General features: G+C 47.5%; 1 protein-coding gene across 7 annotated transcripts in view; it reads right to left on the bottom strand.

The window, feature by feature from the left end:
- Positions 1 to 17298, bottom strand: part of UIMC1 (ubiquitin interaction motif containing 1) — a 39042-nt gene that overhangs the window by 10473 nt on the left and 11271 nt on the right. For 6 of the 7 annotated variants that reach the window (XM_082490075.1, XM_082490074.1, XM_082490077.1 and 3 more), the window contains exons 3-8: positions 16892 to 16982; positions 11554 to 11678; positions 10067 to 11224; positions 6539 to 6603; positions 3907 to 3995; positions 2907 to 2986 (exon numbers count right to left, since the gene is read on the bottom strand). In XM_082490075.1, coding sequence (XP_082346201.1) covers positions 2907 to 2986; positions 3907 to 3995; positions 6539 to 6603; positions 10067 to 11224; positions 11554 to 11678; positions 16892 to 16982 — 1608 coding nt within the window. The remainder of the gene's footprint in view (positions 1 to 2906; positions 2987 to 3906; positions 3996 to 6538; positions 6604 to 10066; positions 11225 to 11553; positions 11679 to 16891; positions 16983 to 17298) is intronic. The other variant, XM_082490076.1, reaches the window with a different exon arrangement.

Here is a 17298-nt window from a genome sequence, read left to right as displayed (position 1 = left end):
CTTGCGCTCATCAGTTTCTGGACATGATCCACGCTACACAGGCAGCACTGTCTGGGAGCACAGCTTTCCCCAGGATAAAAGGACACTGCTGTGCTCTTAGGGAGTCCGGAGAGATCAGTGGGAAGCTCCTCCTCTCTAGAGGAGGTGGCTGGAGAAGTCATCAGAGGGGACACAGATCAAGGAGAGAGGCAATACCATTAAAAATCCATGCCACACAAAATTACTAGCGGTGGCTTTTCACCAGGGCAAAATGTCACAGCCTGTGTTTGTTCTCTGGGTGCCATTACCACTTAGCGATACTCTCTTTTTGCATTGGTTACACAGCTGCAAAGGCACTGCACTACCCACCCGCGGAGATACAGCCTGCTCCCTACACTACTGATGTTCCCAAGATGCAGCAGACTGCTGCCATCTCGCTCATAACTAGATCTCTGCCTAGTCAGGCTTGCTACAAGATTTCTCCACATATAAGAAAGAACCTTTCCCCCGCCCACAATGATTAAAAAAAGTTATTTCAACATTAACCATGTAGAAGAAACCTATAGGAAAATAATATAGGAGAGTTTTCTGTTCTTAGGGCTAAGCAGTGACATGTAGACAGCATGCAGAAAAACTGCTGTCTGCTTCCAACAGTATAATTTCAGGGAAGCCGTAATTGGGGTCAGCCAAGATGCTCAGTGCCACTGGAGCACTTTGTCGTATTACTCGAGTTATTACTTGCTTTTCCAAATGAGGGTCTGATCCTGATTTTTATGTCCTAAAGGGAAGGAGGGTTTTTTATTGACTCAGAGAAGCTATGCAAAAAATTGCAGGACTGGGCCTTACACTGAGAATCTGACTCATAAAACACATTTCTCCCAGACACCAGCTGAAAGGCTACAGCACTGAGCCCCAGGAACACCTCTCTCATTTCCAGGGAGGCTCTCTGCCCTGGATTTCTGCAGAGGAGTTGCCACAAGAGTTCCTCCAGCCGAACACAGGCTGTTGAATTACACTTACAGCATCAGCACTCATACCCCACTCTCATATCTCAGTGTCACTACACCTTGCAAAGTCCTCACCATGGGGCGTCACACAGAGGAGCCGTAAAAAACAAGATGTGTCAAACATGAATGATCAGATCAGACCTGCATTATCCTAGTCAGACAACACACGTAAAAAATATGATGGGAAAAGCAGCAGGCACTGCTCCTTCTAGCTGCCATTTTTAAAGCAATCTTAGGAGATCACTGATTCTGCACACCCTGCCCGCCTACATTCAGTGGTAAATTACTAATTTTAAATGGAAATGCAACATTCTGTAACAAAAGACACCACGGTCCCAAAACTGCTTGTACAAAACCTTGCTGTAACAAGCCTGGAAAACCTCAACTGCAGAACCAATCACCCCTGTCAGAGGCAGAGACTCTTGCCTCTCCTCTTTAGCAGAGGAAATTGCCTACAAGACATAGTACTCGTGGCCAACAGCCAGCCAAGAGCAATGCTAGAGGCTGAGCTCAACAACAAGACTCCTGTGTCCTGGCTCAGCATCTGCTAGGAAGAAGACAGTCCCAGCGGTCTACGCTTGCTTCATGCTAACCACTGATGCACACGGTAGCTGTTTCTACTGTCTTCCTGGAGGGCTGCAGGCTCCGGACCGGTACCTGCTGCCAGCGATAATGTTGTCAAGCAATCCCTAGGAAGCCCCACTGCACTACTCCCAAATACCGTGTTGATCACCTTGTGCCATCTAGGCGGAGGTGTGAGACCCGGGGTACCCTTTGCAAAGCACAAGGGACGGGGCAGCGTCCTGGCCACAGCCAAATGGGTCATGAACATGCTTCGGTGGCGGCAGCTACTCAGCTCAGCGCAGGACCGCTGCCTCTCCCTGCTGCAGTCTCTAATTGACTGAGCAGTGCTTTGAGATACCTGCAGAATGAAAGGCACACGAGAGCAGAAGCTGGTTTATTAAGAGGCCTGTGCAATGAGACATCGGAGCTGCAGACGCACTGTACAAGCTACAGACTCCCAGAATGAGCTTTCCACAAATGAATCCTCTTGTCAAGAGCTGTACGTTTCTGTATTCATGTACCCTGCCAGAGGAGTACTTGGCAACCCCTTTGATGTCACTCTCTAAATTAATAGACAAAGGGAGTTTTATCAGAAGCAGGAACTGAAGTCAGATGTCGGTACAGCGACAGCTGCAAAGCAATTGCTGTGCAGGTGTGACAACAGGGGGGAAGGAGCCACACAACAGCGCACATCTGCATCAGGAGGTAAGAGGATGGCCATGCCACTGTCTTACTATTGCTATTAACTATTACTGCACAGAAATTAAGATTCCCGGGCTCAGGTCACTCCGCTTGGACTGCAAAACACCACCAGCCCTCAACACTTCAATGGCATCTTTATCCCAGCCCAGTCTCTAGGTGAACCTCTCCCCTTAGACTCTTGGAGATGGTCTGTAGGAAACAAACACCAAAGTTCAGAAGACTATAACAGGGAAAAGCATGTCACAACATGAGTGACTGAGGTTTACTAGGACTCCCCTCACAGTTCCTGGGGTCCCTCTGCATTGCCAGCCATCACAGCACTACAGCTCTGAGCCTGGGCAAGCAACAGCACACTGATGGCATCCTCCAGCACAGCAGTACGTGTGGTATAAAAGAATGAGCTGCAATTGATAACAACTCTCCAGCTACAGGACTGAAAGGCTCCAGAAGCAGCTGCACGCAGCCCCCAGCCAAAAGGGAGTGGAGTTATGAAGCAGTGAAGAAAAGCGAAGAGGGAACTATTTGTGAGGATCCCAAGAGCAGAAGCCCAAGCTCCCAGCTACCAAAGGGCAAACGCTAGCACAGCCCAGCTGAACCAAGGTCTAGAAGGCAGGATTGGAAACTGGACCCTTATTCAACTTCAGGCTCTTTTACCTGCATAGGTGCATCTCTGCTGCCCAAGCAGAGCTCTTCTCTCTCTGCCTCAATCGCTTCCAGTGGACTCGGCTGGGTCTCTGCAGAAAAACACCTCCATGTCAGCGCAGGTTTGCAGTCCCCAAACTATCTCCCAACTTGTCAGCCCATCTCTTAACAATGTTTTCACAGTTTTAAAACATTTTTTAGACTTGCCACAAATCTTATCAGACAATGCGCAATAACACAGCCAGATGAGGGGTTAAAAGTCACAGCACAGTAGTGCGAGGACAAAGCCACCACAGCTTTGCAGCTTCATGGGGAGTGAGACTAGACACAAGAAAAGTGCGTGGGACACTTGCTGGGATAGAGACAAAGCACGAATAGAGCTCGCTCTCTCTCTCATCAAGACAAAGAGAGCTCAGTTCTTCGGTCTGCCTTGCAGTCGCACCTTCTTTAGACCTCTACGTCTTCCTTAGCAACAAAACATGCCTCCAAGCACCACCATGACCTCTCTCTCTACAGCTGCTTGTGAACAGGAGTGGTCTCTTCGTTAATTTTCTCACTTAAAACCTTGGACTGGAAAAATCTCAAACATGGTAGGAGAGACCAAGGAAGAAAAACTCATTGGTCCCAAACGTTTAATTACTGTAAGACAAAAATTATTTCAGCTGTCATGCTTTACAAATATCTTGACACTGAAAAACCTGAAAATTTCTTGATTGCCTTGAAGAGACCACTCCTGACACCTTGTTTTGAGTGATTCCTCCATACTGACGTACATCCTGGTGTCTCTTCAGCAGCAAGTCTCCAGCAATCTCTGGTCACTGAACTGTCTTAGAGGAAATAGGTCCAAAACCAGGGAATCAAACTGCTATAGTTTCAGCCCCGATAAACAGAGCTGGGAAAGAAATCTTGGTGTTTATTTTTCAAATAACTTGAAAATTCTGTTCTTTTCCCTGAATTTTATAGGTGTGTAGCTTTCGGTGCAAAATTCAGAACATTCTCAAGTGCCTCTTACCTGGACAAACAGAGATTTCTTCTTCAGCAGAGTTTTCTGTTGCAATATCTGGGCTCCTTTTACTGCCAAGTGGGGTCAACACGGAGATGCTGTTTGGAATATAAATATAATATAAATCTCCAATCTAGTAGGTGTGACAGCACACACCCGCCTGTCTCACGCAGTTCAGAACAGCAGACAATGCCATAATTTCCAAGTGGTCAATATCTTATAGCCAGAAATGATCAGGATAACAGCGAAATATGGGTATAAAATGCTGTCCTAAGTAAAAATCCCCAAGTGAACATTTTTTTTTCTTCTAGAAGCCCTTGACAAAAAGGCACAAAGGGCCACTATCTGATGTGAGGGAAGCAAAAATACCTGCTCACAACCGTGGGGCTGTTGATTTCTACTCTTAGATTTGGGAGTTGTACAGGTACCAGCACTGTGCTTCCTTCCGTCCGGGAAAGGAACTCCTCAGAGAGGAGACACACAGACTTGCTTTATCCTGCATTACCCTCTCCCTCCTCACACTGCTAATTTTCTTCCTTACCTCTGCGCACGGCAGACAGAAGCAGCATGGATGCAACACAAGGCAAGGCTTCCCTGCAGCAAAGTCCTAACAGCATTAGCGCAGCGGTTCCTCCAAGCAGCACCGGGTACTGCTCCTCTCGTTTTGACCTGCTCCTTTTTTTTTTTCCCTCCCCCGACACTGCACAGTGTCTTTCTGAAACAGGCAGGCATTGCTGAGTAAGTCTGGCACCCATGCTGACACGCTCCGCGCACTGCGTGGCTTTCTGATTAGTCTGATCAAGTATGCAAGAACACACTTTAAAAACATGAATCCCCATACTGACAAATAGAAGATTTATTAAGCTCAACCACAGGCCTTAGAGAGGAGAGAACAGCCACTGCTGATTTATGATAAATAACAAAATTCTGATAGGAAATCACAAGTGGCTTTTCCCTCTAAATAAAGCATCTCAAAGCATTTGTTATGAATCCAGGCTGAGCATGTTTTACTCTGTGTCTAACATCAGGGCTCACTTCAAAAGAACTCACACAAAACAACTTGCTATGACATTTATAAAATGGGCTAATCAATTTGAAGTCAAACCACATTTCTTGCTACACCAACTATCTCCTGGTAACAAAGCCTATAATCATTTATTAAAACCCCAATCTACCGTGCTCCGCACGAAGCGTAAAACAATCAGGCAGAGCGGCCCGCAGAAAGCAAAGTAGCATCTTCTCACCGCTGCCGCTTCCTAAACTGCTTCACTACCTCCAGACAGCTCAGAGCCGTGTTTTCCTATTAAGCGCTGCTGAGGCCAGCCGGCCGGGGTGCCGGAGCCTTACCCGAGAGAGGGCTGTGCTTGGCAAATTACCAGGAGCCAGATGGCAACACTTAATGCGTACAAAACTGCGAAGACCGCAGCCATTTCTTGCCTTGCTGCAGATGTGCCAGCTGCTCAAGGAGGGGCCGCAGCACTCAGGTGCGTCCCGGCCCCAAGGGGGGACAGCCAGGAGCTCCTGGGCAGCTTGGGCAATGTCCCAAACTAACCTCATCACCTACACCCAAGGGAAAAGGTCCCACTCTTTTCATATTCAGCCCTGGCCCCTTCTGCCTTATGCAAGCGGGGGGCCAGCGCTGCAGAGCGCACACCTCGGTGCCTTCTATGCGAGCACACAAGCTCAGACCTCAGCTGTCACTGACTCATCAGCAACGGCAGCCGCAGGTTCCTCCTGCTCCCCAAGGCGAGCTTTAAGCTTGTTAGAAAGGCGCAAGCAAGAGGGATTTTCATACTCTGCATATTGATATTAACTGCTCAGGCCAAGTGCTGTTAGATCAGAGGAAAGTTGGCAGTTTTGTTCCAAAGCAGGTTTAAATTATAAAACCCAGCAAATTAAAAACATGACATTATCTGCCCTCTCTTGTAACTTGCTCCTTGAATCCTCTCCCATTTGCCCTTCTTCTCCCAGAGCCTTTGCTGCAGAACTGCATCCCACAGGAAGAAGGAAAAAAAAAAAAAAAGGAAGAGAGGAGTAGGCTTAAATCTGAAGAAAATCATGTTGACTTGTCCCACACCTGTCATCTGCTGAAGTGGCTTTTCTGGAGCACTGCACTCTATCTTTGGCTGATAGGCAGTGCCGTCTGGCTTCCTCCTCCCTTGTTTCCTCTTCAGCAATAAGGCAAGAACATAAAAATACACACAGAAATCCAGTAAACCCTCCACCATCCTGCCTATGCGCCTTCCCAGACAGACCACGTGATGACAGTGCTATAACTCACCTTCAGCTCACCTACCTATCTCCACAGCTTAACTGCACTGTGTCACATTAGCTTCAGAGGGCAAAGATCGAGTCCTCGTATTCGTACTAGGATGCATTTTGTACGTTTTATAAAGTAACAAGAATAACTGATCTCTTCTCCCCAGTTGTGTCCCACCTCTCTCCCACGCTGCTCCAAAGGCATGCATTTCCAGAGACACCTGACAGCAGTGACTGCAACAGCCTTTCCAGCAAGCCCTGCTGCCAGGCTCTGCAGTGAGCCCTGGTGAGACTGCACCCCAAAATGCTCCTGGGAGAGTGGAAGAGCCCAGGTCACCAGAGCAAGCCTGTGGGACCCACACTCTGATATCACCCTCCTCACCTCTGCGCGATTTGCATGGGTTCTCCATCTTCATGCACATCCTCTGCAGACAGCACCTGGGAGGCCTGGAAAGGAAAATTCTGATATTATATAAAATGATGTACACAGCGAACTGGGAGTATCCATCCTGAACTAGTCAGCTTTTTGCCTCCATCACTCTTTTTGGTAAGGTGTTTCAGCAGCTCCCTGCAATAACACCTGGCAGTACTTTTTGTTACCTTGCTGCCCAGACATGTCCCTGGACAGTCCGTACCCATCCGTTCATGGCAACCTTGTTCATCACTTTCCACAGCCTCTGCCTGTTCCTAGCATCTACTCTGATGTACTTGTAGGTAGCAACCATAGCTCTCCTCCATCTCCATTTGTGCTGAGCTAAACTACCCAAGGTTTTTAGTGCGCCCTTGCACTCCCTCAAGCACCCCAGCAGACCTCACCTAATTCCAGTTTAAAATCTATTTGCCTGAGCTGGGATGACCTGATAACTGGTACAGCTGGTGTTCAACCACGAGAACTACTTTTCTGGAATTTCGTGTAGATAAGATCTGTTGCGTTTTTCTTGGCTGGGAAATCAGCTGTCCCATCAAAGAGAGGGAACAGATTAACCTGCACAATCTACAGCTCGTAAATCTGTGTGTATTTTATCCCATTTTTCATTTAGCTCTACAACTCCACTTACTCTTTCCTTTAAAATTTGTTCAAAAGCCTTATGCACTGCCGAGGTCAGGCTAACATGCCAGTCATTACCCAGATCCCTTTCTTCTTCTTCAGTGTACACGTTACACTTGCCATTCTCTAATCAGGTGGAATTACAACGGTTTATTAGCAGCCCTTGCCGTCAGGCCTGCGATTTCTCATGCTAGTTCTCAAAGAAATCCAAGGGGTTTTCCTCCCCCTTCCTCGAGTCTATTAAACTCTGAGTTTGATTTCCACCATAGGTTTCAGCTTCGATCAGCTCCACTCCTAGATGGCTGATGTACTTCCCTAGCAAGCCCCAAAACAAAGCCTCCTGCCAGATTTCCCTGAAGTGACTCCAACCCCCAAATATTCTGTTTTATCTATGCTGTTCTTTATTTCTTCACAGCCTAACTCATCATTAACATAAAATACCACACCTCCTCCTTTATTTTTATTTCTCTTTTTCCTGAACTGTACATATCTTAACAATGCCTCTGCCCTGGTCACGAATACTGGGCCATGTTTCTGTTTGTCCTAATACATATATTTTAAAGTATGGCATTGATTCAGGTTACCAGACTCTTAACTCTCCACAGAATTGGGTCTTTTCCCTATGAATATTTTAAAGACCAAGAGCCCCCTAACCTTATTCAAAAGGCTATGGAGGAATTGATTCTATTAGCATTGAAGTTCGTTAGCGCAGGTTCACAGGCTATGAGATTCCCTGACAACCAGGATTTGCTCTGTACAAACACTTCTTAGCTGGGGGTGGCAGTCACAGCAGTTGGTCACTGCCACGGTGGAAGGTCTCTGCTCCAGGTGAGGGTTTCAAAGCTGGGGTAAGGGCAGGCTCCCTGGAGCACAGCATCTGCACCTTCATTTCACTGGTATAGCACAAGAAAAGCCTTTTCAAGTACAGCTTTGAGTCCCCATGGATGGTTTCTAGCCTAAAATCTCCCACCGTCCCTACCAGCAAAGCAGCCCTGGTAGCACACAGCAGGGTCTCCAAACGATGCAGTACACCAGGGACACGACTGCTCTGGGCCTCTCCTTTGTCACTGCCCGTGGAATTGTATTTGATAGAAGGAAAAAAATGGAGACAAGGCACAAGCAAACATCAAACATATCGATCTTGCAAGTAAATCACCTGCGCTGTCCTCAGTGTGCGACTGCACGGAGAGGCGAGAGAAGGGAGCAACCTCTCAAGCTGGGAGTGATAAGGCAGATGAAAGGGCATTTAGAAATTATTTTCTCTCAAGTAAATAAAAGACTGGCAGAATTTGGGGCTAGAGTTGAAATTTTAAAGTCTGCTCCCTTTCCCCCTTCCTTATCTTTTCACCTGAAAAATATCAGAAAGACTACATCTACATACACGCTATAGCTCTGAGACAGCTCTTGTGGTCAGGATGAGTACATTACAAGTTCCCACACAGCACCACTAAAACCTCTTTTCTCCCCAAGAATTAATTAGGTATTAGCATTAAACAGATAATATAAAAAAAATACCCCACAATTTCCAATGCTGATTAAAAGTTCATGCCCTTCCCAGCTGCTGTAGCTTTCCAAAGGCTCTAGCGTACACCTCCACAGACCTGCAGTCACCCCAATCTTCCAGATTAATGCCACCTCTATTTCCAAAGGAAAAGACACAGAGCAAAAAAAGCAGTTTGCCTTAAGAACCTTTCAGGTCTTTTGTATTTATCCTAAAGAAATGAAAAAGGGCACAAGTCTTTTTCCTTCCTCTGCAGGTCACCTCTGCAGGCTTGTTTAAATCTATATCTGCTAAACCCAAGCCAAAGCACTGTCATGAAAAGTCACATTTCAGCACAGGCTGCTCTGCACTTTTTCTGCAACCAGAAAATGCAGACATGACGTTTTTCCTAAGTGTTCAATATTACAAGACAGAATATAAATATCACAAAACAAGTTAAGTATCTTTCTAACACCAGGGTAAATGATCAAATACACTTGAAAACAGGAACAACAGAGCCGAGGCTCCAGTCATAGAGAAGATAAAGTTATACAATGATCCGGGAGTGAAGTCATTATGAAAAATGAGGGTTGGAAAAGGCTGACACAAACCTAAAATACAGCAGTAATAAATACTTCATCTGACTAGCAATCTGTTTAAACTTAGCAATGACAGAAAGCTGCCTTCCGCTCCAACAAGAGAGCCCTGATGGAGACAGAGGCTGACACCTAGCGTCTAGCAGACCCAACGAGCAAGCCAGAGAGAAGGTGCCCAACCATCAGAACAAGGACGATGAGCACCGCCGTGATGACAGATCACCCCAGGCAGGCACAAGATGCCTGCGAGCATGCAGAGCCTCTCCCAGACACAACTGCAGGACCACAAGGGAAAAGAGCACTTGCAAGGGTGAAGCACGTATGGACGCGGACAAGCACATAGGTACAAAAAGAAATGGCTGCGCTGCAAGGACAAAAGCCACATTTCTGTCTGCAAAGGAAAACGCAGAGCTCCCCACACGGCCACAAGTTTATAAGCTGTTTTGCCAGAGCTGGCGGTGGTCAGCATCATCTCTGTGCTCGCTACCCTGACGCACTGCCGGGCTACACCCTTTTGAGAAAGACTTCCAGCTGACTTGTCCTTATCTCAGTGGTGCATTAATGGATGACTGCCAGGCTGCACGATGGCCTCCACCATTTGTGAGCCGTGTACCAGCCTGTATGCTTTTCCTCTCCCTTTCACAGCAAGCTGTGTGGCTAGGGGAGGAAGTCCCTAAATTTAAGAGGAGCATTAAACAGCACTGTCTGTTTTGCAGAAGGGACTGAATCCTAAAATGGACAGAAGAGCAGGACTGTTCATCCTTTGCTCAGTGGCAAAGCTCTTACCTGGCAGTAGCTGGTAGTAGGTTCATCATCAGAAGTGGAATTCTTCTCTTCTTCCATGCTGTGCCCTGGACTCTCTGCCTCCTTCCTCTTTGAAGAGAGGAGCCAGGTCATGCTCTTGGACTCCTTCTGCCTGTCTGGGTCTCCGTCTTCTGTATCATCAGCAATGCCATTCTCCTTGCTTATCTGCTCTCCTTTCCCAAGCTCGTTTTGGCTCAAGGAAGAACTGGGCACAACTGGGTTACCAAACTCCTTCTTATGCAATAGCTGCCTCTGAGCCTGCTTCAGGCTCTTCTGGTAAACCTCCAGCTGACACAAGATGACTTTGGTGTACTGGTTGGGGTCCACCCCTTTGGGGCAAAAGGGGATGCCCCAGTAATAGTGCACTGTGTCTCTAGCCTCCTCCTGCTTGTGCTTCTCCTCCACCTCATTCAGCACACAAAGCTCAAGGGTACTGTCAGGCACCTCATTCTGCTCTGCTTGCTCTGTGGCAACACAGCCTTTGGCGGCATGTCCAGGCTGTGAGGTGTGCTTGGTACCCACTCCTCCACCACTCCTCCTGGGGCTGCCACACCGTTCCACCTTCCAGCTCTTCCAGAGCGTGGGTGAGCTCCCGGCACTGGCTTCTCCCACAGAATGGCCAGTGCAGGGCAGGGGCTGCTCTTTTGGTTCGTGGCCTGTTGCTTCGGAAGAGCTGGAGGTGCTTGTGAAGAGTCTCCGAGGTGTCAGTCGCCAGGAGCCTGAAGTCACTCTGCCAAAGGTGGGACTCAAAGAGATGAGGTCCTCTCCGAGAGTGCTGGGTAAGACGTAACTAGAATCACTTTTTGCTGGTGAGGAAGGCTTTTCACTTGACCTTGTCACAGGCTGGCTCTTCCCCGGAGACACGATTATGCTGGATACTAGTGAGCTTTCAACGATTTCCTGGCTTAACCTCCTCAACACTACCAGGGGGCTCCGGGCAACATCCATCTGTCCGTTCCCATCAGCTCTGGCGCTCTGTGAGTGGGAGCTGCACTCGGAGAGAGAGGTGTCAGGGCAAAACGCCAGACCTCCCAGGATCTCAGAGCCTTCTTTCTCGGCGGGCTGGCTTTGGCCTCGCGTGCCCAGCGCTTCTGCAGACAGCTGAGGAGTTGCATCAGAAGAGTCTGAGGGCTGACAGCTCTGGAAAACAAAAGGTTGATTCTCCAAGTGGCATGTTCTCTATGAGCAGAGCAAGGGCTCCCCCAGCAAACAGTCACTCGGACTGCAGAACACCCCCGTCCCAGATCAGAACTGTGGGATCAAAAACAGGGGACAGCTGAGGTTAGACTTCCTACGCCTCTCACTAGGAATGGCACAAAACAACTATTCTGTGACTGCTGTAGTTCCAGCTTGCACTGGAAAGAGCTCAGCCCCCAGTAAAACCTTCTTTTGTGCAGCATGGCAAAGCAAGCACAGAAAGCAACGTTGCTGAAGAACCCTAGTAAGCCTCTTCACAGAAGCATACTTACGCTAAGGCTCTCAGCAATGGCCTTCCTCAAGAGCTCCTCCTCTTCCTCTTCCTGACAGTTCACTTGTCTGGCTTCTTGCTCACTCATTTTCAGGGCCAGTGCAAACTGTTCCTCTTCAGTCATCTCTACAGAAGAAGAAAAAGGATATTAAGTCACAGCTGTGGGTGTATGTAAACACCAAAGGTCTATTCAACATGTTGGGAGAAATGTCCAAGGGTCCCACCTCCCCAGGAGGAATGCAGAGCAAAACATCTAAACCTCAGCTTTCCTGAAAAGGTGCCACTAAAAGCTGAGCAGGCAACACTAAATGAAAAAGGTAACCCAAGTCAGGGTTTCTAAAGCAATCTAAACTCCGACTCCCTAGGTATAGTAACTGCAACAGGACGTTTTATTTGCCCTCATCAAACAACTCACTCTACAGCTGCAGAACACATGTTCAAGGAGAGAGGAAAAGGACAGGTTTCCAGAGCGTGCTCATTTTTATATAGGATAGGCTCAGCAGCAAGACAGGATAAAGAACACTTCTTTAAGACACTTTTTTACTAGTCAAAGAACACGTCTCGCTGCCTTGTGACATGCAGATACCTGCAATACCACAGGAGACCTACCCAAGAGCAAAAGAGCTACATGTTGTTCACCCTGAGCCGCAGGTGGAAAGCTCTGTGGAGGATAATGTTACTTGCTCGGTGGTATTATGGAGGATCTTTCACATGCATACATCCCCCTTCTGCTCACATCACCACTTCACTGCATCACCAAGTCAGTCATGCATGGGAAACAGGTTTCCTACAGTTGTAACTGCTATTTCAGCAGAAAATTTCTTCCTGAAATACTCCTCACTCAGAGCAAACCAGAAGCTGAGACTGGCTATTTAGAAACAACGCAGTTAGTTACTTTGGAAAACACTAATTTACTTAGACTCAACCCAACACTTTCACTATGCTTAAAATATACAATGCCTGCAGAATGGAGTGCAGCTTGGAAAACAACTCAACAGCACTCTCAGGAGCTGAAAAATATATCTTCTCACTCAAAACAAATTGACAGATTTCCTTCAAAAACCGCTCCCTCCTTCAGGCAGAATCCTGCACGCGCCATCTCATGCATGAACCAAAAGGCTTGCTCTCTGATGGGCTAGAAGAGCTTTAAGAGACGCGATTTGAACAGGAAGGCCGCCCAAGCACAAAACATTCCTTCATTGCAGCCAGTTTCGAGACAGCCGTTTCCCCAGATAAAGACATGTTCAGAAGTTGCAAGCTCCCATATTCTAACCCATCCTCTTCCTACCAGCTGCCACCAAAATACAGCAGCGCAGCTTCCCTCAAAGCAGCCGGGGATGCACTGGCCTTAGCACAGCCCGCGCATCGCAGCAGGACTGCATTGAGGTGCATCCACGCAGCAGCAGGCTTGGCTTTGCTTTGCCCTTCCCCCACCTCGTCACTAATGGCAGGCTGGTCCTCCCCCACCCAAGCAGGATTTGAAGCATTTTTGGAGTGTTCCGATTACCAGCCATAGATTCCTTTACATGTCCTACTAAATCAGCACTTCGGTTTAGGTTGGGTTGGTGGTGGTGGGATTTTTTTTTTAATTTCTTTCAAAATTAAGAAAGAGGTTGAAGTGAAGGCAGACTGCAGTGCACTCAGGGCTCGTGGGGATCTTTTGTCCTTGGACAAAGTCACTCTATGATGTTACAGCCAGGAGGGACCGGAGGAAAAAAAATATGCATCCTTTAATGGAAAGCACACGACAGCCCAGTATGAAGAAGGCTCCCGTCTCCAAGATCAGCAGTAATACACGACATTTCCACAACACCAAACACCTCCCAAGCAGTCAGTAAGTGCGTACTGATTTGTTTCACTGCCCAAACCACCACAGCAATCACGCCAGATCCTGCGAACTCTGACACGTGCAAGAAAACCGGTCCATGTGATCAGTGCCCGCAACACATAGACTTTCCACGTGCTTAAATTAAAACGGGGGCCTGAGTGTTCACCAGTTCAGGCTATCAACACCCATGAAGCTTAATAAAAAGAAACATATTTTGGCGAGTTACTACTGTACATTTTGTTTTCTTCTCCCTCCCTGGCACTGCAATTTCCCCTCTGGGGACAGGGAATGTGCCAGACAAATGCTGCCTCTGGCAAAGAAACCAGCGACAAACAAAATGCACTTAGCGCACGTTCCAGTTGAGTAGGTGCTCCAGAGACGAGACGGGGAAATCTCGAGTTTAAATCCACCTGGCACTACAGTGGGGAGAGCAAAGAGCAGCACTGCTCATGCCTTCCAGGAGACTTGACCTGCTTTAAGCTGAGCGGTCCGGAGCCGGCGGTATTTTGTGCTCCACGTCTGATCATTTCTCAGTGCTAATGCATTCCACTAAACTTGATGTTGACTGAGCCGGTCACAATTTACGATGATTAGAACTCCACTGTTGCGTTAGCCCCTGACCACTGTGTGCAAAAAGACCCCTGGAGTGCTCCAGGAGCGAGCACTGTGTCTGCAGCGGAGGCAAGCCATGCTCCCGGAGCGTGCCGGTGGGGCAGGGGCTCCCGGAGCCCCGGGGAGGAATGACCCCCCTCCATCTGGACAGACACGCTCCGTTACACTCTGCTCACACACATCGCCCGCCTCACAGAAGCCCATCCCTGCTGCCGAGTGGGGAAGTGCCATCACGTCCAGCTGGGAATTCTGCATCTCACACTCCAAAATCCACTTGCCACACATCCATCCCAACGCAGCGTGAAACCCCACTGCCTCTCCCGGGACCAGGGCATCCAAGAAACCCACAGATGGGAAGGAGGGGTCAGGGAGAAACTGTTTTTAAGACATTGCAGCCCTAAACAAATTAAACCATTTCAGAGCCTTTTTAAATGCTAATACGGCAATTTGCTAAGCGATTTATGTTCCATTTTGACATCTGCAAAGTGAATTAGATGCAAAACCCCACTAGTTGTAGTTCTAACACTTACTAATAAGAGATTTACTCAAAAATAATGGAAATGCGGGATCTCAGTATTTCCACATATCCAAAGTGCAATTACAGTAAAAACATTTAAATGTGCTTTAAAGCACTGACTTCCTCCGGAAAAAGAGAGAGAGACTTCTTTAAGGTTTTGTATTTCCATTTATCCTGTCAGGATGAAACGTCACAGATATATTTTAGTTATGGCTTTAGGTTAAAATGAATAAAACCACAACAAAGCAAAAATGGGAGGATACACTTTATAACCAGAGCCTGCAAATATCTGAAATTTTCCAGTTTTGAGGAGAAAGAACTTGCTCTACCCAGAAGCACCGAATCTTTACAAAAGACCAATTTGCCTCGCAATTCAAAGAATTTATTTAAAGACACCAAGAAAAATAATTACTACTTCAAATCTTAATTTGCCTAAAAGCAAACACCAAAAGTCTAATTATAGCCTCCCATAAATGAGAGAACAGACCCAACATCACACGTGCTTAAACAAGCGACAGCTCTCCGACCGAGCGGCGCCGGGCACCCCCAACCTCCTGCGCTTCGAGGAGGCAGACGTGCACACTAAAAAAAAGGCAGCTTTTGCCCCAGGAAGAGAAAGAACTATTATCCAGAATTTCAATATCCAGAAACGCAGCAAAACTCCGTTATACAAGAGCTAGAGAGTCAGCCCCCGTCTCCTGCGGATTTTCTGGAGCACACCGAACACCTTTAGCACACCACCAGCTCCTGAAACCCAGCGCACTCAACAATGCAACAAAGACATCCAACTTCAGCAACTCCCTGTTCTTAGCACCATATGTTTGGTCACATTTTAACAGCATCTCCAAGGGGGGGGGAGGTCAGCTTTTATTTGGTGTTCTGTTTCTTTTGGGAGAAAAGGAAAAAAAAAAAAAAGAAAAAAAAAAGAAGAACTCTTCCCACATCTCTGACTTCGCCATCTTACTTGTTCAACACAGGACACGCACAGTGGGTTTCAACTCCCACAAAGAGCCAGGCTGTTTCATGCTATGGCCTTAGGCCTCTATTAAAAACAATTTAATTCACACAAGCCCTCTGAGGACTGACAAGCCCAACTGCTGCTGCTTGCGGAGCACTGGCATGCTCCATTTTGTTCAGTGATTGCTTTGGGTTTTGCAGGAGACAACATCTCTCCCATTTTAAAATGTTCTGAATTTAACATTGTTAATGGACCACTCGCTGCTTTGCAGAGTGCAAGAACCTGAGCGTGGATCTGCTGGGGCAGAGCAATGGTGCACCTGCCTGGCCACTCACAACTGGTGCTACAGAGGGAGTACAGGCGAGACTGGCCACGCTCAGTGGTCCCTTCTGCTTGTACATGCCCAGCATTCAGAAATGCTACGCGCGAAGCATGAGCGGGAACATCCCAGCCTGTTCCCTTTAGCATCTGTTTATAGACCTATTGTCCATGAATGCATTTAATCCCTTATTAAAGCTGCTGGTACTGACCTCTCCACAACCTCCTGTGAAAAAAAAAAAAAAACTTCCAGGAGTTCACTACATGCTGCGTGAAGCATTACTTCCTTTCACCCGTTTTAAACCTATCTCCTGCTATTTCTACCGACTGCACCCTGGCTGTAGAAGCTGGTAAACAACAGCTCTGTGTTCAGCTGAGGCACTGCCTTCCCGACGTGAACTTTGATCCCACTTTCCTCTCCTAACAGAGCAGCCCCAGGCTCTGCAGTCGCTCCTCATAAGGCAGCTGCTCCCTCCCCTTCATGGCTTGGCTTGCCCTTCTCTGCATGTCCCCTAACTCCACAGCGTCCTTGAGATGCAGAGACCAGAACTACACACAGCGCTGTTGATGTGGGTGCACCAACACTTTATATAACAGCAAAATGACGTAAACCAAATCTCTTGTTCTTAACACCCTTCCTGATGATGCCCAACATTGCTGGCTTCTCCAGCTGCCCCCGCGCAGCAAGCCGATGATTTCAGAGAACTGTCAGCTGCGACTCAGATCTTTCCTGAGCTGCGAGTGCCGGGTCAGAGCATCATGACGATTCAGGGAAAGGCAGCAGCAGAGGGGCCTGAACAGGAAAGTAGTTTGTGACTGACAGTGCTTTCAGAGCAGCTTCAGCCAATTTTGAAACCCGGTGAGGTACCAACACCCTCACATACTTATTTTGGAAGTGCACCAGTCTGCGCACATGCTGCCTGGGGAGCAAACAAGTGACAGTCTGCCTATTCAGAAAGGCAAATTTTACCCCTGAGAAGGGTCTTCGAGAGCTGTGCATCCCCAGCCACATCGCAGCCTTTCTGCAAGGGAAATAATCTCTTAATACAAACAGCAGAAGCTGCTCAGCACCAGTCTACTTCCCCAGCCCCACACTCGAGACCTACGTGCAATTTTTCTTTTAGCAGCAAACTTCGTTCTATCCAGCTGCTGTTTTGTTCTCTTCTTTTGCAATCCACTCTCTTCCTTTGACTCCTGCTGTAATGGAAAAAAATATGGTGAGTGCATGCAATATGTAAGAAATACTATCAGCCCCCTTCCCCCCACTACTCAGACACAAACACTGGTTCAAGAACAAGCCTCTATTTGTGTGAAATTTGAATTTCAAACATAATTCAAACACATTCTGTAACTATTAAAAGCTGTGTGATAAGCATAACGAGCAAAAAGAGTTACAGACTGACATAAACAGAGAAGTAGGAGAGACAATAGACTTCATGCCAGTCACCACCATGCACTGCACCTGCTGCCCATGATTTTAGAGAGAATTTGTTTGGCCTTGCTAAAACATTGG

The sequence above is a fragment of the Vanellus vanellus genome, assembly GCF_965231255.1.
Source record: "Vanellus vanellus genome assembly, chromosome: 13".
In the NCBI taxonomy this organism is placed as follows: domain Eukaryota; kingdom Metazoa; phylum Chordata; class Aves; order Charadriiformes; family Charadriidae; genus Vanellus; species Vanellus vanellus.
Note: the sequence above shows the minus strand (reverse complement) of the source record. Positions and strands in the feature narration are given on the sequence as shown.